Source organism: Oncorhynchus mykiss, chromosome 11 (genome assembly GCF_013265735.2).
Source record: "Oncorhynchus mykiss isolate Arlee chromosome 11, USDA_OmykA_1.1, whole genome shotgun sequence".
In the NCBI taxonomy this organism is placed as follows: domain Eukaryota; kingdom Metazoa; phylum Chordata; class Actinopteri; order Salmoniformes; family Salmonidae; genus Oncorhynchus; species Oncorhynchus mykiss.
The window spans coordinates 28,425,086-28,448,894 of record NC_048575.1 but is presented as its reverse complement, the minus strand read 5'-3'; the positions used below and the strand labels follow the sequence as shown (position 1 = coordinate 28,448,894).

General features: G+C 39.9%; 1 protein-coding gene across 2 annotated transcripts in view; it reads left to right on the top strand.

The window, feature by feature from the left end:
• Positions 1-21,691, top strand: part of LOC110535559 (enhancer of polycomb homolog 1-like) — a 61,193-nt gene extending 39,502 nt beyond the window's left edge. For both annotated transcript variants that reach the window (XM_036935294.1, XM_036935293.1), the window contains exons 11-14: positions 12,264-12,436; positions 17,597-17,738; positions 17,994-18,414; positions 19,706-21,691. In XM_036935294.1, coding sequence (XP_036791189.1) covers positions 12,264-12,436; positions 17,597-17,738; positions 17,994-18,414; positions 19,706-19,778 — 809 coding nt within the window. In that variant the 3' untranslated portion in view covers positions 19,779-21,691. The remainder of the gene's footprint in view (positions 1-12,263; positions 12,437-17,596; positions 17,739-17,993; positions 18,415-19,705) is intronic.
• The last annotated feature ends 2,118 nt before the right edge of the window (positions 21,692-23,809 follow it).

The window sequence follows — 23,809 nt, the reverse complement described above, 5'->3', positions numbered from 1 at the left end:
CTCAAGGAATCTACGAGTAGGAGTGCTGTCCCTAGGATAAGTTTTGACTTTTAAATAATAGTTAAAAGGGGGGACCTGATCCTAGATCAGCACTCCTGCTCTGAGATGCTTTGTGGATATGGACCCATGGCCCATAGGGCTCTGGTAAAAAAAAATATATAAAAAAATAAATAAAAGAGTAGTGCACTATAAAGGGAATAGGGCATCATTTAGGATGTACTATTCCACCCCCTTGCTTTAGGGCACCATGTTGATGCTCTTGAGGACAGGTATTCTCTTTAGAAATCGGATAAATATATAAGTGTTTGGCAGGGAGAGGAGAGGAGGCGTTTGTTTTGACCTAGTCACAGGAGCATTATTTCTTGAAAATACCGTTTTTTTGTTCTGGCATAGCTATAAAGGTTTAGTGTGAATCAGAATGAGAGAATTGAGCAGGCTTTGAGTGAGTGTGTGTGGTATGTGGGGAGGGGTGTAATTGGAAAATGTCTCCATGCATGAAATTGTGAGCTACCATTGTTTAGTGTATGTGCCTGCAAGAGGGAGGGTGCGAAGGAGAGATAAATGTGCATTTTTAAAGGCTCACTGTTCAGCTATTCTGTATCTGATCCTGATTAGGTATTTAATGGTGTATTTTTCTCCTTCAGAAAGCAACGCCTTTTCTGGCTGTAAACCAAATGAACATTCTGCATTCATACGCTGCTTCCTTATAAGAGTACATTAATTCCTGTTCTCCTGGCTCGGGGAGTCAATTAGAAATGGTGTCGTATAATTAGATTCAGAAGAGGGCCAATGGCTGTAGAGATGAGTCTGCTGCATGCTAAACACTGTCAGGCTTACCTTACCTCTGTGAGAAAGCAAGCCATGCAATAATCTGAGTACAGCCTTTAGACAACAAAGCAGCCAAAAATATATATTGGGTAGTCAACATTACTCAGAATTTTAATTTTAAATATTCACTTACCTTTGATTATCTTCATCAGAATCCACTACCAGGAATCCCAGCTCCACCATAAATGTTTGATGTGTTCGATAATGTCCATCAGTGATATCCAAATATCTTATTTTGTTAGGGCGTTTGGTAAACAAATCCAAAAGCGCGTTCAGGTCGCGTCTCTACAAATGAAGTGGAACGTAGCTACCTTTCACGTGAGCGCGCCAGACCGAGGCTGTGGCACTCTGCCAGACCACTCACTCAAAGAGCTCTTATGAGCCCCTCCTTTAGAGTAGAATCCTCAAAACAGGTTCTAAATACTGTTGACATCTATTGGAAGCCTTGGGAAGTGAAACATAACTAATATCCCACTGGGGGCTGAGCTGATAAACTACAAACCTCAGATTTCCCACTTCCTGGTTGGATTTTCTTCTCAGGTTTTGCCTGCCATATGAGTTCTGTTATACTCAGACATCATTCAAACTGTTTTAGAAAACACTCTGAAGTTTCTATCCACATTTACTAATTATATGGACAATTTCTCGCTATACGATTTTTATTTCATATACGTTTGACTATTGGATGTTCTTATTGGCACTTTAGTATTGCCAGTGTAACAGTATAGCTTCCATCCCTCTCCTCGCCGCTACCTGGGCTCGAATCAGGAACACATCGACAACAGCCACCCTCGAAGCAGCGTTACCCATGCAGAGCAAGGGGAACATCTACTCCAAGTCTCAGAGCGAGTGACGTTTGAAACACTATTAGCGCGCACCCCGCTAACTAGCTAGCCATTTCACATCTGTTCCACCAGCCTAATCTTGGGATTTGATAGGCTTGAAGTCATAAACAGTGCAATGCTTGAAGCACAGCGAAGAGCTGCTGGCGAAACGCACAAAAGTGCTTTTTGAAGGAATGCTTACGAGGCTGCTGGTGCCTGCCATCGCTCAGACTGCTCTATCAAATATGAAATCATAGACTTAATTATAACACACAGAAATACAAGCCTTAGGTCATTAATCTGGTCGAATCCGGAAACTATAATTTCGAAAACAAAACGTTTATTCTTTCAGTGAAATATTGAACCATTCTGTATTTTATCTAATGGATGGCATCCATAAGTCTAAATATTGCTGTTACATTGCACAACCTTCAATGTTGTCATAATTATGTAAAATTCTGGCAAATTAGTTCGCAATGATCCAGGCGGCCCAAACTGTTGCATATACCCTGACTCTGTGTGCAATGAGCGCAGGAGAAGTGACACAATTTCACCTGGTTAATATTGCCTGCTAACCTTTCTTTTAGCTAAATATGCAGGTTTAAAAATATATACTTCTGTGTATTGATTTTAAAAAGGCATTGATGTTTATGGTTAGGTACATGTTGGAGCAACGACAGTCCTTTTTCGTGAATGCGCACCGCATCGATTATATGCAATGCAGGACATGCTAGATAAACTAGCAATATCATCAACCATGTGTAGTTATAACTAGTGATTATGATTGATTGATTATTTTTTATAAGATAAGTTTAATGCTAGCTAGCAACTTACCTCGGCTTCTTACTGCATTCGCGTAACAGGCAGGCTCCTCTTGAGGCAGGTGGTTAGAGCGTGGGACTAGTTAACTGTAAGGTTGCAAGATTGAATCCCTGAGCTGACCAAGGTCGTTCTGCCCCTGAACAAGGCAGTTAACACACCGTTCCCAGGCCATCATTGAAAATAAGACTATGTTCTTAACTCACTTGCCTATTTAAATCGGCGTCCAAAAATACCGATTTCCGATTGTTATGAAAACTTGAAATTGGCCCTAATTAATCGGCCATTCCGATTAATCGGTCGTCCTCTACTCTGGATTGACGTGTACAACAGAATGTTCCAGCCTGTGGGACAACATTCCACAGGCCACAACTAACAGCCGGATCCACTCTATACGAAGGAGATATGTCGTGCTGCATGAGGCAAATTGGTGGTCACACCATATACTGACTGGTTTTCTGATCCAAGCCCCTACCTTTTTTTTAGGGTATCTGTGACCAACAGAAGCATATCTCTATTCCCAGTCATGTGAAGTCCATAGCCTGGTTCATTTACTGATTTTCCTTATATGAACACGTGCCAATTTGTTTTGATGGAGCGGACGGTCGGGGACCGGAGCGTAATTATAATAATTTGTAGACTGCAAATTTACCACAACTATAGACAACCCAAAAATAGATTTTATTTGAAAATAATAATAATTTCATACATTGACAGATCATGTCTTTTTTTGTGTGGGAAAGAACAGATTTCCTAAATTATTTGCAGCGTTGATCCCAAACCCCCATCACATAGCGTAGCGACCAACCCAAAGTAGAAAATGCTAACTAATTTACGATTTTAGGACTACAAGCTGGTGAGCTCTATACTTTATAGGAATTTTTACGTTTTAGAATTATGTTTGATGTCAGAAAGCTAACCTTGGTGTGTAGGGATGTCCCCATTTTAGTCGCCTGGTCAATTGTTTAGTTGTTGGTCAACAGATATTTTTTTGTCGAATGATGGCAAATATATATATTTTTTTAAATGCATGACACACGAGACGCCTGTCTCAGTGGACTAATCCATTGCGGAGGCCGCAGGGATGGCACACCCGTATCACCAGTAGTACATTTACCATTAATTACCATACTTTCTAATCTACAATGTTTGTTTGGTTATGATAATTTCTGTTAATGCATTCAATTTATTATTATTTCTATATTGCAGGCTTACTGTTGTCATTGTTGGAGTGGACAATTTGTTTGCAGAGCACACAACCTAGGCTACACTTGTGGAAGTTTTGGTTTATTTCATTCCATTTACAAGTTGTCAATTTATTAATTAATTTGTTTGGAGCTCTCCTTTCAATCTTGAGTAAGGACACTCACCTGATTACACGTAGAAATAGGCCTCGGCTACCTGGCCTGCGAGTAAATGTAGGCATGTAAATGTGCCCATTTGGGAATCTGATACTATTTCTGATTGTCTTAACTCACCACCACTGTGGAGCTTCTCAAAGTAATTTTTTCTTTGCCTCAAACAGCAAGTAAACAAAGTCTGTTTTTACATCCATTGAGAATGATAATAGTTCCTCAACGTAGCCTATTGACTTTGCTATATTGATCTCTGCCTCCCTCTTAAGTCACTTGTTATTTTTAATTGAATTGCTTAGTGCGTCAGGCAAGCTCAGTAGCCTACAAATAGTGTATTTTATTCAAACCGCTGTATACGGGAAAATACATGTTTAAAAATGTTGATCAATTTAGATGACTCTTGGTCGACCAATGTATTTTTTTGCCATATTTTTTTGCCACAGCCATATCGGTGTGTTTTCCTTTCATACCCCCTTGCGGTTTGCTAGGCCACATGTTGAACTGCATTACCATTTTGGGGAGGCATATTTTGCTGTGCACGTGCTTCTGTCGACACTGGTGTGTATGTTTATGTTCACTTATTCAACTTTTGATGTCTCTAAGTGTATACGAGTAGCCTATGTTCTGGCTGTCACACCTGTTTTGCTTAGATCGAAAGGATAACCATAGGAGCTAGTTCATAGCTAGGCCCAGTTTTTCTCCTGATAAGCTATCTTTCTGAAGGAGGTATTTTTATGGGCTCAGTCAAAGGTTTGACCCAGTGTAGAGAGTGGCCCAATAAGAGGTTACATGATTCTCAAACCACACCTGGAATCTGAAAAGATGTATTGACCCAAACCACAGCGGCTGGCTAAGTATAGGATGTGGATTGAGAATGTCTTGACTTGGGCTTTGAGGTTAACCTCTGTCTGTGAGCTCAAACATGGGCCTTTACAGGGGTTCAGCACAGCCTTGTGCATCACCGTAACCTTAGGTTTAGGGCAATGTTAGTGTTATGGATATGACATTTGCACACAAAATGAAACAGAATGTCTCTCAGAATTTCCTTATCAAGCATAAATTAAGATGTTAATGTGTATTTGTAGAACCCTAAATGGGAAGTGTCGACACAATTCTAAATAATACCACAGTGACGCAACGACAACTTCCGTTATGGATGTGATGGAAATGGACAGGCATTTTAGGGACAATGGATGCATCAGCAAAAGTCTGAATCTCAATCTTAGGGTAAAATATTAATAGCCGCTTTGAAAGTAAGGATTGACTACACAAAAACCAATGATGAAAATATATATATATATATATATATATATTATATTTATATATATATATTATATTTATATATATATATATATATATATATATATATATATATATATATATATATTATATTATATTTTTTTATATATATATATATATATATATATGCATGCACGCATACACACTTCAGAGAGGACAATTGACCGTTATGATGTGACGTTGTGGATAATAAGTGTTTTTATATATTAAAGTTTTGTTTACTAAGATTCATCATACTTTTGTCATCTGACAATGCAGTGTACCTCAAATAACCAAGAAATCACCAGTATCTTGAATAGTTATTGCATAGGCTCTAAGTGCACTTGTGGGTCCCATCTTAACCAACCATAAATGCATTTAATTTCTTTATTTGAAGAACTCCGTTTTCATTCCGAATTAGAGTGCTACATACCTCAACAATTCATAACACTAGAGGTAAATGTTGTTATGGATGTGACATTCTGCTTTATGGATGTGACAGGGTCCCAAAAGACAGATCGCAAATGATGACACTTCATTTCAAATGTACAAAGTTTCAGTCATTTCATTTTAGATCGTTAATGGCTGTTTTATTTAAAATATTTGTTTATTATCAATCACCTACTGAGTAACAGAATAAACATACAAAAACTAAATAAAATAAAAAATATGACCTCATGCTTTATTCATCTCACACCCTTTAACCTCTCTGGGATATGTGGAACGTGGTAGCGTCCCACTTGGCCAAAAGCCAGAGAGAATGCAGAGCGCCAAATTCAAATAAATTCCTATAAAATCAAACTTCCATTAAATCACACATGTAAGATACCAAATTAAAGCTACACGTGTTGTGAATCCAGCCAACATGTCAGATTTCAAAAGGGCTTTTCGGCGAAAGCAAACGATGCTATTATCTGACGATAGCACCTCCATAAACAAAATAACATATTTCAACCCTGCAGGCGGGACACAACGCAGAAATAAAAATATAAATCATGCCTTACCTTTGGCGAGCTTCTTCTGTTGGCACTCCAATATGTCCCATAAACATCACACATGGTCCTTTTGTTTGATTAATTCCGTCCATATATATCCAAAATGTCCATTTATTTGGCGCGTTCGAGCCAGAAAAACACCGGTTCCAACTTGCACAACGTGACTACAAAATATCTCTAATGTTACCTGTAAACTTTGCCAAAACATTTCAAACTACTTTTTTAATAGAACTTTAGGTATTTTTAACGTAAATATCAATAAAATTTAAGACATCTGTGTTCAATACAGGAAGAAAACAAACTGACGCATGCTTTCTGGTCATGCGCCTCTATCAAACAGTACACATGAAGTGACCCTCGTTCAAGATGGCTGTACTTCTTCATTACACAAAGGAATAACCTCAACCAATTTCTAAAGACTGGTGACATCCAGTGGAAGCGGTAGGAACTGCAAGCACGTCCCTTAGATATCTGGATTCCCAATGAAAACGCATTTGAATAGTAGTGACCTAAAAAATAAATAAAAAAAAGTCTGAATGGTTTGTCCTCAGGGTTTCGCCTGCTAAATAAGTTCTGTTATACTCAGACATGATTCAAACAGTTTTTTTTAGAAACTTCAGAGTGTTTTCAAACCATATATTCTGGGCATGAGTAGCAGGCAGTTGAATTTGGGCATGCTTTTCATCCAAAATTCCAAATGATGCCCCCTATCCCAGAGAAGTTAATCTGCCAGCACATCAGGCTCAAAATCAGGCTTTATGAAATGTTACCTCCTCCCCCTGTTGTCCACAAAAGGACACAGAGACTGGACAACTTGACCTGCAGCCACCCAAGCCTTGTCCCCCTTGGCTGGGAAGATGTACACATCCTGTGTGGTAATTACTCTTGAACAGCATCGGAGTCAGTCTTTATCTGTTACCAGTCCCACAAACTGCAGAGTTCCCCCCCCCCCCCCCCCCCCCTCCCCCTATGGACTCTACAAGGTGTCAAAAGCGTTCCACAGGAATACTGGCCCATATTGACTTCAATGCTCCAGTTGTCAAGTTGGCTGGATGTCCTTTGGGGGGTGGATCATTTATGATACACACGGGAAACTGTTGGGCGTGTGTCCCAGTAGCGTTGCAGTTCTTGACATAAACCGGTGTGTCTGGCACCTACTACCATGCCCCATTCAAAGGCACTTGTATTTTTTGTCTTGCCCATTTACCCTCTGAATGGCACACAATCCACGTCAATTGTCTCAGAAAATCCTTCTTTAACCTGTCTCCTTCCCTTCATCTACACGGATTTGAAGTGGATTTAGCAAGTGACATCATCAATAAGGAATCATGGCTTTCACCTGGTCAGTGCATGTCATGGAAAGAGCAGTTCATGTTTTGTAGACTCAGTGTATACGTCTAACCCTAGACTCAGGGATTGATGCTCATTTCATTCTCTTGTTCATTTGAGATAGCTGTGCTCACTCCTCACTCGTCCCTTATCATCTCAACTATATCTTGACATATGTCATTATGTTAGATGTCTTTCCTGTGAACTTCATTTTATGCGACATGGTAAAACAAATATGTTTCATTGAATTATAATCTACCAGTGGCACAGGGTTTGCACTTTCACAGACATTTCTTGTCAGGTCGTAAATCACCTGAGACTTAACAGCTGCAGACTACACAGATGCAGACAAATATTGTCAATATAGTTACTCAAGGAAGTAAACAAACTCAGCATGACCAGTGAAAGTTTCTTATGGATTTTTAAGACTTTGTTTATGAATTTAAGACCTTTATTATGCCATGTGATCTAAGGCAATGGTCCAGTTAGCAGAACGCATGATTGCAGTTCATAAGAGAACGAGAGTACACCCGAAATAGATCACACACACAGATTGCCCGCTAGCTTGTTTACTAACATAAACACACTTCTGAAGCTGTAGGAAGGCCATGAACATTCTATTATGATCGCGTTATGCAGTGCTGCTGACTAGTGAGTCATTGATCATGTTATGCGTCCGTAACGGCCACATCCGTTACGCTTAGAACGAGTACTGACAGAAAGGAAACCCATTTATACATCACCTAAGCCCTAGATGAAAGTTAGCTTTGCACAGAAAGTTTGCATACAATCATACTTGAAAGGCATCCACAGTAACAACCTTTCCTCAAAAACATTACGGATGTGACACTCCCTGTCCAAATCAGCTTTCTAGCTTCACTAGAATTCTATACTAGCACTCAATGGACAAACATATGTTTGATATGGTTTCGTTAACCTTATGATTTGGTTAGAAACACAGTACTAAAACAAGTTCTGTGAGGCATTGCCGAAAGCTATCATATCTGGTTGACAAATGCTTATTTTGAAACTTTGTATTCTATTTGTAGTAACAATAACATTCAATTTGGCAAATATATAGGCCAAATGTAGTCTTTACTTCAAAAGGCACACATTCAAGGCAAATATGAAAGTAGTTTAATTAGGAAATAAGCCATTTAGTTTTTTCATACTCCGGTTGACCTTACTATGAAATTGCTCTTTAGCAGATTTGTCATTGCTTTGTCAACTTGCTTTGTCAACTTGCTTTGGCAGTCTCTCGCACCAGAGACATGGTTAGTCTTCGATTAAAACTAATGTGCACTTTATAGAGAACAGAGCACTATTTGGGATGCATTCTTGGCGTGCGAAGTGAAATGAATGAGTTTGTTTGAGACAGACTAGCAGCTGCGTATCCTGTAAGACCAGTCACAAGGCACTAATGATCTGATCTACGGAGTTAACTGAAAAAAAACGTTATCACAGGAGTGAGTCTGACAAGTTTATATTCCTGGCTAATGTCATAGAGGGCTAGGTATTGTGATGCATTTTGTCAGCCACGCTAAGGGTCAAATTAGGACTTAGATCGAGGGTTATACTGGGTCTGATTATTTGATTACAACAGTAGGCCTATCACCGAACAAAATTGACATCGTAGAAGCTAGCTATTTTTGTCTTCTATCAGCCATGCTAGTGACTCAAATAAACAGTTACCAGCTTCGTGAAGATATTGAATGTTGTTCTATCTAGAAGACAAGCTACAGGTGTACAAAGTCAGCCTTGGAGCCAATTACAGTTGTGTATATGCAGGAAATGAAAGATAGGCATGGGAGTGGCAAATTGCCTAGCGTGTGCACTGTGCAGCCTTTTTCTTTGCTTTACTATGACTGGTGGAGAAATATAGGATCTGCATATCACCTAAACTCTCAGGGATCTTTCTATCATGGAAATCCTGGAATTTTTAAATGGTGTTTTCCAGGCCCGGAAAAGTTTTAGAAAATGATCAAATCTGAAAAGTTATGGAAATGAATTTAATAATTTCTGTTAATGTAATTTATTTAGGCACAGTTTATATATATATATATATATATATCAAAATCAACCTGTCAGCTAGGATAAGAATGACACTTTAGCCCTTGAGTTATTGCGCGCACCTCACCTGCATCTGTGCGAGACAAATGGGCCGTTGCTCATAGAAAGAGAGAGCCAGTCGGACATTGCATCAGCAGGGTAGGCCTAGACTATAAAATATGATAGAGAACATACTAATAAGTAGGTAGCCTATTCAAAACATACAGTACGCTCTAATTAACTTTTTAGCTATTAATGTTTATTGATGTTTTCGTCATGCCCCAGAAAAATGTACACTGAATCTCACGAATAAGAACATATGAAGTTGATTTACTTTTTTAAACATCTACATACATGATGTGTTACCCCGCGGGACGGTTGAGCTAACGTAAGCTAATGTGAATCGCATGAGGTTGTAAGTAACAAGAAAATTTCCCGCGGCATAGACATATCTGATATAGGCAGAAAGCTTTAATTCTTGTTAGTCTAACTGCACTGTCCAATTTACATGAGCTTTTAGTGAAATAATACCATGCTATTGTTTGAGAGTGCACAGTTATGAACTTTAACATCTATTAATAAACCAATTAGGCACATTTGGGCAGTCTTGATACATTTTGAACAGAAATACAATGGTTCATTGAATCAGTCTAAAACTTTGCACATACACTGGTGCCGTCTAGTGGCCAAAATCTAAATTGCGCCTAGATTCCTTAGTCATATATTGGCCTTTCTCTTGCATTTCAAAGATGATGGGAAAAAAACAAAAACATTTTTCTTGGAAGCTTGTTTTGTAGATGCTTCCAATTGATTTGACCATCCAATGTATGGGACATTGCAACTCAATAGATGCTAGTCAGCCTGCAAAGTAAACACTTCTAATGTAGCTAAGGGCAATTTCCAGAATCAAATTTGTTGGCTTGCTTCAGTTGATTAAAAATACTGAGTCTACCATGAGGCTTGGTCTGTATACCAGGTTATTTGGAAATAGCCACGGGATGGTTTTTCAATACCATTGAAACTATTTATTTTAAGTTTTTCTGTACATTTTCATATTTGTTGTTACTTAAGTAAATACCTGCAGTCAACTTGTGCAATATGTAAGAAGATGAAGCAGTTTGCGTTCTTCATTTCACCTGTCACATTATTTTACATTATGAAGCTTACCGTAGTTTCCCAGCAGGAGCAGGTGAGTCCAGCTGTGTATTGACAGGGCCGTGTATTATATTGAAAGTATACTTTTATTTATTTAAATTTTGACTTCAATAGAGTGATCAGGGGCATTCAACTATAGTTTTCCTTACCAGAAAATACATTAGTGAAACAGCTTTGTCAGAAAATAGCTTCATTTTCATCAGATGACAAGAGAAGTGCAACGCTATGTGACTGGAAGCTAAATGAGCTTACAATTAAAGGCTAAATGAGCTTACAATTAAAAACCAAGGTATTTTGGGGAACAACTATGCATGGCTATAATCTTTCTGTTTGTCATAGAAAGAATGTAGCCAGCTACATTTCCTTATGTTTTTCTTGCATTCTACCGGAGAAAAGTAGGCTGGCTTCACCAATAAAAGTACCAGAGAAAAGTAGAATTCTGCGTAAACACGACACCTAAGTTTAATTTGCTAGTTATCAAGGTGACAGGACATCATATTGTTGGCTTTCTGCCATGGTGAAGTCAAAGCCCTTTGTTTGAGTTCTGTACAGCTTCCACTTCTCTTTTGATTTCCTTGTTTTTTCCCTCTCGGTTTTCAGCCTGTCTGCTGCTCCTCCATCTTCTCAGAGCAGTCAGGCCTGTTGCCCTAGCGACTCCAGTGGATGTATGCTGCTCTAGAGCCAGTACTGTTCATTTGCATGATGTCTACCATTCGCTTTTAAATGTCCAAACTCAACAAAAATGACATTCGGTAGCACCTACCAATATACACTTAACAAAATGTAAAGTCTTGGTCCTATGTTCCGTGAGTTGATAGAAAAGATACTAGAAATGTTCCATGCGCACAAAAAGCTTATCTCAAATGTTGTGCAAAATGTGTTTACATCCCTGTTAGTAAGAATTTCTTATTTGCCAAGATAATCCATCCACCTGATAGGGGTGGCATTTCAAGAAGCTGATTAAACAGCATGATCATTACACAGGTACATCGTATAATGGGGACAATAAAAGGCCACTCTAAAATGTGCAGTTTTGTCACACAACACAAGTTTTGAGGGAGCGTGCAATTGGCATGCTGATAGCAGGAATGACCACCAGAGCTGTTGCCAGAGAATGTAATGTTCATTTCTCTACCGTAAGTCGCCTCCAACATAATTTGAGAGAATTTGGTAGTACGTCCAACCAGCCTCACAACCGCAGACCACGTCACGTGTATGGTGTCGTGAGGGCGAGCGGTTTGCTGATGTCAACATTGTGAACAGAGTGCGCCCTGGTGGGGTTATGGTATGGTCAGGCATAAGCTACGGACAACAAATACAATTGCATTTTATACAGTTACCTAACAGATATTCTACTTTGATGTATTGTACTTTGTGTGTGGGGGGGGGTTAATGACAGGAGGTGGTACATGTGATCTGAGAGCTCCCAGTGTCAATACCACATGGTGCTTGTTTATTTATACGTACATAGATGCCACCAATTGTTGGTCATGGAAATTTGTTTAAGTCATGGAAAAGGAATTTCATGACATCAGTCAATGTGTATGAACCCTGACTCTTCATTCATTCTCCTGTGACCAGTTTGTGTATAACCCATGTGTGTGTATAACATTGTTATCCTGTCTCTGTAGCATTCACAGCAGAGCAGTACCAACAGCACCAGGAGCAGCTGGCCCTGATGCAGAAACAGCAGCTTGAGCAGATCCAACAGCAGCAACAGGCACAGCAGCAACAGGCACAGCAGCAGGCAAACACAGACCCATCCTCTACTACTACATCCACAGCACCACCACCCAACACACAGGTCAGTAGCACTCCTCTGCTCTGCTAAACCAGCCACTCACCTACTATAACCACATCTTTTCCAAAACGGCTTTGTGTGTATTTGTGTAGGTTTGCTTGTTTCGTTACGTTTCTTAGTCAAGCATCAGTCAAAAGTTTGTTAACACATGGAATAATGTAGTAAAAAAAAAAAGTGTTAAACAAATCACAATATATTTTATATTTGCGATTCTTCAAATAGACACCCTTTCCCTTGATGACAGCTTTGCGCACCCTTGGCTTTCTCTCAACCAGCTTCATCTGAAATGCTTTTCCAAAAGTCTTGGAGTTCCCACATGCTGGGCACTTGTTGGCTTCTTTTCCTTCACTCTGCGGTCCAACTCATAACAAACCATCTCAATTGAGTTGAGTTTGGGTGATTGTGGTGGCCAGATCATCTGATGCAGGACTCCATCACTCTCCTTCTTGGTCAAATAGCCCTAACACAGCCTGGTGTTTTGGGTTGTTGTCCTGTTGAAAAACAATTGATAGTTCCACTAAGCGCAAACCAGATGGGATGCCGTATCGCTGTAGAATGCTGTGGTAGTGTGCCTTGAATTATAAATAAATTACAGACATGTCACCACCAAAGCACCATCACACCACTTCCTCCATGCTTCACGGTGGGAACTATACATGCAAAGATCATCCATTCACATACTCTGCATCTCACAAAGACACAGCGGTTGGAACTGAAAATCTCAAATTTGGTTTAATCAGACCCAAGGACAGATTTCCACCGGTCTAATGTCCATTGGTCGTGTTTTTTGGCCCAAGCAATTCTCTTCTTATTATTGCTGTCCTTTAGTAGTGGTTTCTTTGCAGCAATTTGACCATGAAGGCCTGATTCATGCAGTCTCCTCTGAACAGTTGATGAGATGTCTGTTACTTGAACTCTGTGAAGCATTTATTTGGGCTGCAATTTCTGAGTCTGCTAACTCTAACGTCTGAGTTGGGGGTTTGTTTTTGAGCATTCCACTGTACTTTTTGGGATCTCATCCGTAGACTCTCTCCATACTGTTTCACATGATTCTTGCGTAGGTGGTAAAAGAGGTTAGTGGTGTGCCTGTGGCATATTTTGCGGAGGATGGATTTCTGGTCCGTGTCAGAATTTTCATACCCAAACCACGTCCATGCGTCTGAAGTAGCCCCTCTTTTAGGTACGTGCTCTGTGTCGCGTTCACTCTCCTCCGTGTTTGTTTGTGTTGCAAATTTGTAAGAACACAAAGCTACGTCCAATTGCTGAAAAATATTGCCGTAGAGTGATTTGCGACTCAACGAAATAAACGATAGGGCATAATATGAAAACGATAGAAAAACGTCTATTGTCACACGATATATATCATTATGTCCCCCAGCCATAAATGCAAGTAAACAAAGTCTGTTTTTAGAGTACATTGACAAGAACGGCAGGTAGCCTAAGAGTTAAGAGCGCTATGCCATTAACCGAAGGCTGCTGGTTCGAATCCCTGGGCCGACTAGGCGAAAACCCTGTCTGTGTCCTTATTGCTCCTATAAGTCGCTCTAGATACGTCTGCTGAATGACATAAATATAAAATGTGACAATAGTTCCTCCAATGTATTAGAAAAAATATTTCCTGGTCTCCCTTTTGATAACTACTAGGCATGAAATGGAAAGATGTAATGCTCTGATCCAGTGGAAATGTCATAAAACACCTGATTTACTTATCCTTTGCACAAGTTGCTAACAGCTGTGTCTGTCCCGAGTACACTGGCGGGGGAGGCTCTGAGGGCCCAGATCATGTTGCAAGCTTGTAAACCTGAGCTTCGGGCCAGACACAGTTGATAGTTGATAAGATGTTTCAAGTTTTTTTGCAGACAGGCCATGCGTAGCCAATATGATTTATAGGATGCTTTATTATTATCTGTATATTTTCTACCTGCAGGCTGCAATGTTTTTCTGTTGGCTTTGTGTGCTATTTTTACATCGTTGGCAATAGAAGTTACTTTTAGATTTGAGTAATTTTCTTTTAGATATAGTTTTGAGTAACCACATGACACTGATTGAGATACAGACTAATATATAGATTAAATTAAACTGTTCTACGGAAATGTGCATATGAAAATCAGAACTGGCACGCCGGGTCGGTAGAAATTGTAAGAGAAATTGGACCTCCCAAATGGAAAAAGTTGCCGATCCCTGGTTTAGCCGGTTACTGGCAACTTCAGGAGCGTAACAGCAGAGTTGGAGCAGGGTCAAGAACAGGTTGTTTTTTTCTGGTTAGACCATCTTGAGCTCTGGCTCTCTTGAATAATTTGTCTTAATTGTTTAATCAAACAGTGTTAACTTCTTAAGGTATAGAGGGCAGCATTTTCACTTTTGGATAAATAGCGTGCCCAAATTCAACTTCCTGCTACTCATGCCAAGAATATAAGATATGCATATTATTAGTAGATTTAGATAGAAAACACTCAAACGTTTCTAAAACTGTTTGAATCATGTCTGTGACTATGACTATAACAGAACTTATGTTGCAGGCAAAATCCCGAGGACTAACCGTTCAGAATTTTTTTTTTTTTTTAGGTCTCGGTCTGTTCAGTGAGTTCTCATTGGGAAATTATATTTTTTAGGGAACTTGTTTTCTGTTCCTACCGTTTCCACTGGATGTCACCAGTCTTTGGAATTTGGTTGAGGTTATTCATTTGTGCAATTAACAAGTACGGCCATCTAGGAACTGTGTAACACTGTTGAGAGTTGCGCAAGACTTGAAAAGTAGCTTGGTTTGTTGTCTTCCTGTATTGAACACCGATAGACCCGTCTTCAATTGGTGGATTATTAACGTTTAAAAAATACCTAAAGTTGCATTACAAAAGTAGTTTAAAATATTTTGGCAAAGTTTACAGGCAACTTTTGAAATATTTTGTAGTGACGTTGCGCAATTTGGAAGCTGTTTTTTTTTCTGGATCAAACGTGCCAAATACATGGACATTTTGGATATATATGGACGGAATTAATCAAACAAAATGACTAATTGTGATGTTTATGGGACACATTGGAGTGCCAACAAAAGAAGCTTGTCAAAGGTAAGGCATGTTTTATATTTTATTTCTGTGTTTTGTGAAACGCCTGCAGGGTTGAAATAGCTTCTTATCCTTTCGCCGAAAAGCCTTTTTAAAATATGACATGTTGGCTGGATTCACAACGAGTGTAGCTTTAATTTAGTGTCTTACATGTGTGATTTAACGAAAGTTAGATTTTTATATCATTTTATTTGATTTTGCCACACTGCATTTTCCCTGGCTTTTGGCCAAGTGGGATGCAAGCGTCCCCTAAACCATAAGAAGACCTCTCTGGGATATGTGGGACGCAAGCGTCCCACCTGGCCAAAAGCCAGTGAAAATACAGAGCGCCAAATTCAAATAAATCACTATAAATATCTAACTTTCATGAAATCACACATGCAAGATAGCACAACAAGTGTAGCTTTAATTTGAATCTAGCCAACATGTCAGATTTCAAAAAAGCTTTTCGGTGAAAGCAAACGATGCTATTCTCTGAGGATAGCACCTCAGTAAACAAAGAGAGAAGCGTATTTCAACCCTGCAGGCGCGACACAAAACGAAGAAATAAAAATATAATTCATGCCTTACCTTTGACAAGCTTCTTTTGTTGGCACTCCAATATGTCCCTTAAACATCACAAATGGTCCTTTTGTTCGATTAATTCCGTCGATATATATAGTGGGGCAAAAAAGTATTTAGTCAGTCACCAATTGTGCAAGTTCTCCCACTTAAAAAGATGAGAGAGGCCTGTAATTTTCATAGGTACACTTCAACTATGACAGACAAAATGAGAAGAAAAAAATACAGAAAATCACATTGTAGGATTTTTAATGAATTTATTTGCAAATTATGGTGGAAAATAAGTATTTGGTCACCTACAAACAAACAAGATTTCTGGCTCTCACAGACCTGTAACTTCTTCTTTAAGAGGCTCCTCTGTCCTCCACTCGTTACCTGTATTAATGGCACCTGTTTGAACTTGTTATCAGTATAAAAGACACACTCCAAACTCCACTATGGCCAAGACCAAAGAGCTGTCAAAGGACACCAGAAACAAAATTATAGACCTGCACCAGGCTGGGAAGACTGAATCTGCAATTACAGGCCTCTCATCTTTTTAAGTGGGAGAACTTGTACAATTGGTGGCTGACTAAATACTTTTTTGCCCCACTGTATATCCAAAATGTCCATTTATTTGGCACGTTTGATCCAGAAAAACACCGGTTCCAACTTGCGCAACGTGACTACAAACAATCTCAAAAGTTACCTGTGTACTTTTCCAAAACATTTCAAACTACTTTTGTAATACAACTTTAGGTATGTTTTAACGTAAATAATCGATAAAATTGAAGACTGGATGATCTGTGTTCAATACAGGAGGAAAACAAACTAGCTAGCTTTCTGGTCACGCGCCTCTATCTAACATTACACTTGAAGTGACCCTCCTTCTGTACAGGGCTACTTCTTCATTACACAAAGGAAAAACCTCAACCAATTTCTAAAGACTGTTGACATCCAGTGGAAGCGGTAGGAACTGCAAGAAGGTCCCTTAGAAATCTGGATTGAAAAGAGTGAAAAAATCTGAATGGTTTGTCCTCTGGGTTTCACCTGCTAAATAAGTTCTGTTATACTCAGACATGATTCAAACAGTTTTAGAAACTTCAGAGTGTTTTCTATCCAAATCTACTAATAATATGCTTATCTTATTTTCTGGGATGAGTAGCAGGCAGTTGAATTTGGGCATGCATTTCATCTGGACGTGAAAATACTGCCCCCTGTCACCGAGAAGTTAATGCATAAGACACGCTCGGTACATGTAGTTGATTTTATTAGAACACATAGGGTGTCTTTATATATTTTTTAAAAAATACACGTTTCTAAAATTCAGACCAATCAATTGGTCGAAAGAAAAGACCACTATCGATCAACCAAGATTTGTTTTTAGTCGGGGAAAGCCCTCGAAGCCAGAAAGCCTTTGTGTTGCTTTGAGGGAGCTTTGCATCCTGTCTGAAAAAAATAACCAGGGGAATGACTGGTTTCACTGACTCTTCCATGTTTAATATGCTCAGTGGTTGTACAATCACATCACTCGGTCTGTCTCCATCTGTCCTTCCTCCAGTGTATAATATCTAAGACGTTAGACTCGGCCAGCGCCCAGTTTGCTGCCTCTGCCCTGGTGACCACGGACCAGCTGATGGCCTTCAAGGGCAAGGAGGAGGGGGTTCTGGGAAGTGGCGTCAACGGGGTCTTTCCAGGCTCAGGTGAGCAGCAGCGCCAATGGAATCTGAGCTCTTTGGGCCCTGGTTAAAAGTAGTGCACTATATATGGAATGAGTACCATTGTAGGACGCAGACCAGATTTGCAAATAAATACAATTGAATAGAGAGACAGGACTGTAGAGTTGAGGAAGTGCTCTAGTCTTATCAAGGTAGTTTCTTTACCCATCTCCTCACAGCATTTTACTGATGAATAACATGTATGGTATAGTCTAATGTATTAATGTCTCTCTCCCTCAGGAGTGTACAAAAGCTTACACCTCGCCAGCACCACCCACACCCACCACCCCAACACCAACCAGACTCCCACTCCTCCTCCATCAGCCCCCACTTTCCTCAAGCCCTCCTCTACCACTACATCCCCTGTCACCGCCTCCTCCCTCAGCTCCCCAGCTAACGCCCACGGGAATCCCCTCCACTTGGGTAGCAACGCTGCCAACTCCACTCCCACCACCACTCAGGTCCTGATAGGGAACAACGTCCGTATGAGCGTACCCTCCTCCCCTGTTCTTCCCAGTCTGGGTGGCACCACCACGCGCCACAGCCACATACCCAGGGCTCTGGGAGCCTTGCCCTCCTCTGCCTTAAAGATGGCTGTCAACACCAACTGTCAGATGCCCAACAAGGTCACCGGGGCTTCTACCATGGACATAGGATCCAGGTGAGATGATTTAACATATTCTAACAAATTCACTTTGAATAACATACTGTTTAAGGCATGCCCTGACTTTAACTGAATGCTATTATAAAAACACTCTGACACAGACCAAGGTTATTCACAAATGATAAGGTTAGGGGTTGTGATGAATCTGTTATTTGTTTTAATTAATTGGTTAAGCCATGAAACTACCCCTCCCGGATCCGGGAGAATTGTCATCAACTACACTAATTAGCATAACGCAACGGACAAAAAATCTTACTAGAAAATATTCATATTCATGAAATCACAAGTGAAATATAGTGAAACACAGCTTAGCCTTTTGTTAATCACCCTGTCATCTCAGATTTTGAAATTATGCTTTACAGCCAAAGCAAGACAAGCATTTGTGTAAGTTTATCGATAACCTAGCATAGCATTATGTCCAGCTAGCAGCTTGGTCACGAAAATCAGAAAAGCAATCAAATTAAATTGTTTACCTTTGAGCTTCGGATGTTTTCACTCACGAGACTCCCAGTTAGACAGCAAATGTTCATTTTGTTCCATAAAGATTATTTTTATAGCCGAAATACCTCCGTTTGTTCTTCACATTTTGTTGAGAAATCCACCGGAAATTGCGGTCACGACAACGCCGAAAAATATTCCAAATTCGATCCATAATATCGACAGAAACATGGCAAACGTTTTTTATAATCAATCCTCAATGTGTTTTTCAAATATCTATTCGATAATATATCAACCGGGACAATTGGCTTCTTAGTAGGAGCGAGAGGAGCAATGGCCGCCTTTGTCTATTACGCACAAATCACTCTGAGAGCCACCAGCTGACCACTGACGCAATGTTGTCGTTCACGCTCATTTTTCAAAATAAAAGCCTGAAACTATGTCGTGTGACATAGGGAAGCCATAGAAAAAGGAATCTGGTTGATATACCTTTCAATGCTCAATAGGGAGGCATAGGAACGCAGAGGCTTCAAAATAAGAGTAATTTCCTGATTGGATTTTTCTCAGGCTTTCGCCTGCAATATCAGTTCTGTTATACTCACAGACAATATTTTTACAGTTTTGGAAACTGTAGAGTGTTTTCTATCCTAAGCTGTCAATTATATGCATATTCTAGCATCTTGGCCTGAGAAATGGCCCGTTTACTTTGGGAACATTATTTTTTCCAAAAATGAAAATACTGCCCCCTAGTCTCGAGGTTAAACAAATGTTATCAACATACAGAGTTAAAGTTAATAAGGGGTCTAATGGAAGCAGTTTTTGACATGGTGTTTGTCTTGTATTCTTCCAGGGATAATCACGATCAAGACAAACCAGCTCTGAACAGTATAGCGGACAACACAGTGGCCATGGAGGTGACGTAGCAGAGCGGTGGTGGTGCTGCTAGCTACCATGACAGTCCAGCCAGGCCCAACGCTACCCAACCCTCTGCTGGCCAACCAGTCCTCTGCTGAGAGTCTGCTGCTACTCTCTCAATCCACTCTTTAGGTGCTGTGCATCGTAGCATTGGGAATGCAAAAAGGGACGGTAGGCGGGTGGTCGGCGGGACTCCACTCACATACACACAACGGGCTACATACGGAGTACGGACAGACACGTTTCCACGGCAACTGTGGGGATTACATGGGTTGCAATTCTCATCTCATGCTTTTTAAATGTTTTTGTTTTTGTATTCGTTACTGTTAATAAGAGTAAAAATTGACATTGTGTAAATTATGAATATGGCAAATTAGTATCTGTACAGTAACTAAATATTTGTAATACCCTCCCCCCCCCCCCCCTCCCCCCTTGTATATATGTTACTTGAATACAGAAACTTGTTTTATTTGTGATGTTTTGCACTTGGGAATAAAAATAAAAAAGCGATAAACTTGTGAGTGTGAGATGTGAGAGTTGTATAAACGAAAGAGACATTTCAGAAGAGACGTTTCATCACATGCATGGTGCAGAGCCTGCTGTTTTATCTATTTATTGTGCTGTGTTTACAGTTTCCTTTTTTTTCTCTTTTTTTTTTTGTTTGCACTGTACCTTCATTGGTTCCTGTGCTGTAGTAAATGTTAGGTAGCTACGGACTCCTGGGTATTTTGTATATTGTAAACACAATGCAGGTTTCCCCCCCCCCCCTTTGGGTCCCTGCGCTTTTCTTTGGATCATGTGGAATTCAATGGTGATATACAGATAGACTCTGTGGGGAGGGGAGCCAGAGGTGGAGGACATGGTCAGCTTTGGTTCACTTCACTTAGCGGGGTTAAAGCTCTTCCTGGGATCTTCCATTTACGTTATCCCGATACAAGTAACAAACTAGGGATGAAGTCTCTTCCTAGAAGCATCTCTCTCTCATGCTTCTGATTCAAAGCACTTATCGATTTTGTTTTCTGTTTTTTTTATCAATATTAATGTTGCTTTTGTATAATTTTGGTCCCTTGTTTTCATGCAATGCCCCCCCCCCCTTTTAATTATTTTAACCCCACACACATTTTTGTAAAACAGAATTGAGTTATTTTTGTATTTTTCTCCTGTTTTTGTGGTTAAAAAAAATGATTGTAAGCTTCTTCGTATTGACAGACTTCATTATTTTGTTACTTGTTTATGCATAGGTGATAAGGGAGGTGAATGGCAGTTACAATTGCTGTATGTATCATCATTCCAATTTCTGACAAGAAAAAAAAATGCTAATGGGGGGTAGCTATGGAGAAAGGCTAATTTTCTCTTATCTCACCGTTTCAAACTCCAGACGGCTGCAAGGCCAAAAACCACAAGTGTCGGGTGCCTTCCCTTGGGGGAAAAAACGTGCTCTCTTCTGTGAAGAGTAAGGCACAAAAACAGTGCTACTCCTACTAGTACTTTTTGTCTGTGTCGTCAGAATCTGAATGCCCAGTCCAAAGGCAGGATTTATCCTTGAGGTTTTCTTGTCCCACCTGGAGGCTGAAAAGAATAATGAAAATAAAAAAAGTGACAGAACTCTACGATAATATAAGACAATAAAGCCCAGGTCATTATATGTGGATTATGTGGCTCTTTGTGTTCTGTTGGGTGAATGTTATGGTCCTGTGTGTGAGCAAAAATTGGCATATTTTAAGAAGACATTTTGAATAATGTAACTCATGCCATGCAGGGTTTGTGTAGGCCTATGGATGTTTCAACTGGGTGGCTGTGTGTGTAAGAGAGTGAGAGCGCAATGTTTTGGGGGAGTTTTAAGATGGTTTATACTGTATTGTTGCATCGGGTTTACATTATCACATTTTGATGCTGTAATTAAAGCACAAGTATCACCGAGCTGAAAGCCATCCGGTTTCCCATTTAAAACGGATTACTCAAAGGGTAAATAAATGTTTGTGTGATTGTGCGTGTCTGAGTGCATGCCTCGCAGGTTGACATTACCTAAACTATTAGCACCCTGTTTGAAAGGAACAATGACATACTGAAAGAAAAGACCACGCATTCTTTGACCGAGTGTAACCTCATTATTTGATTGTTATTGGGAACAAAAATGCCAAGCATTACATGCAAAGGGAATTATCCCCCTTTCTTGCCCAAATGGTATCCTATTCCTGACGTAGTGCACTACTTTGGACCAGGACCTAGTGCATTAATAAAAATAAATAATGTACTATATAGGGAATAGGGTGCCATTTGGCACTCAGACCATGCAGGCATGTTCATAATTGATTCCACACCAGCGGATCCCAACAGCACAGCCAAGATAATTCAGTCCCTCTGTAACCACCACTTAGATAAAACAACGAATCAAGTCGGCTTTCTCATTACAACAGTCTTAGGTAACATCCCAAATGGCACTGTATCCCATACATAGTGCACTACTTTGAACCTGGCCCTAGTCCAAAGTAGTGCACTTTGTCAGGAATAGGGTGTTGGGCTGCTTCAAGCACTCTGACGTGAGAGAGAAATAAAACTGCACACACACACTCCCAACAATACACTCACAATGCTCCCAGGGACAATTCACCATGACAACGCTATGCCGTCAAGATACAGCTCGGCAGCACATGGAATTACTCTGCTTTCCGTTAACCCCTCCAAGCAAACAGCTGAAATATAAAGCTCACTCTCTTCGTCTGTCATTCACTCTCTCAAATTGCCCTCATTCTGTAAATATGAATTCTTTGGCTTGGGTTTAGCTTTCAGAGTATAGCACAAAATGGACCGCGTGACCAACATAAAACCCTGGTGGAAAACAAGATGCATCTGTTCACAACTGGATCAGATGTCTTCTTCAGGGAGGTGATTGGAAGGGCTGACAGCCAAGCAGGTTTAACCCCTTGCTCGCCACCTCACTCCATCTCCTCCTCTGTCTCCCTCTCGTCCCTCTCTCTTTCCCCCTCAGTCCCCCATCAACCCTCGCCCTGGCCAACAGGTGCAGTAGTCTGAAAGGGAATGGGGACTTTGTTGATTGATAGCCTGGTACTGTCTATGATATGACTTCTCAAAAATATAATTTTACCTCTGGAGAGAGATAGCCTTTCCTGTATAACATGATCACGTTACTCAGGGATTAATTATGATTTGCTTCTCAGTAGGGTTAGATTAGACTTTCGAAAGAGATGGAAGAATGAAGAAGTTTAATGACTATGTTACGTCCCAAATAGCACCCTATTGCCTAAGTGCAAAACTTTTGACAAGGGCCCAATGTGGGGAATAGGGTGCCATTTGCAGTGGTGGGAAAAGTATCCAATAGTGATGCTTGAGTAAAAGTATAGATACCTTAATAGAAAGTTACTCAAGTAAAAGCTAAAGTCACCCAGTAAAATACTACTTGAGTATAAGTCTAAAAGTATTTGGTTCTAAATATATTTAAGTTTCAAAAGTAAAAATAATTTCAAATTCCTTATATATAGCAAAGCAGATGGCACCATTTTCTTGTTTTAAAATTTTATGGATAGCCAGGGGCACACACCAACACTCAGACATAATTTACAAGTTATGCATTTGTGTTTAGTGAGTCCGCCAGATCAGAGGCAGTAGGGATGACCACATGTTCTCTTGATAAGTACATGAATTGGACCATTTTCCTATCCTGCAAAGTATTTCAAATGTAATGAGTACTTTTGCGTGTCAGGGAAATTGTATGGAGTAAAAAGTACATTATTGTCTTTAGGAATGTAGTGAAGTAAATGTAAAAGTTTTCAAAAAAATAAATAGTAAAGTACAGATACACAGAAAAAACTACTTAAGTAGTACTTTAAAGTATTTTTACTTAAGTACTTTACACCACTAGCCATTTGGGGCACAGCCTATTTCATTCAAGTGAGGTGATGTAGTCAGACTCAGCTCTGTTTTCAAGCTGGTTGTCTTCACTTTGACATGTGAGCAGAATAAAGTGCATCGTGTGAAGCTGTGGTAAACAGAGGTTGTGTCCCAAATGACACCCTATTCC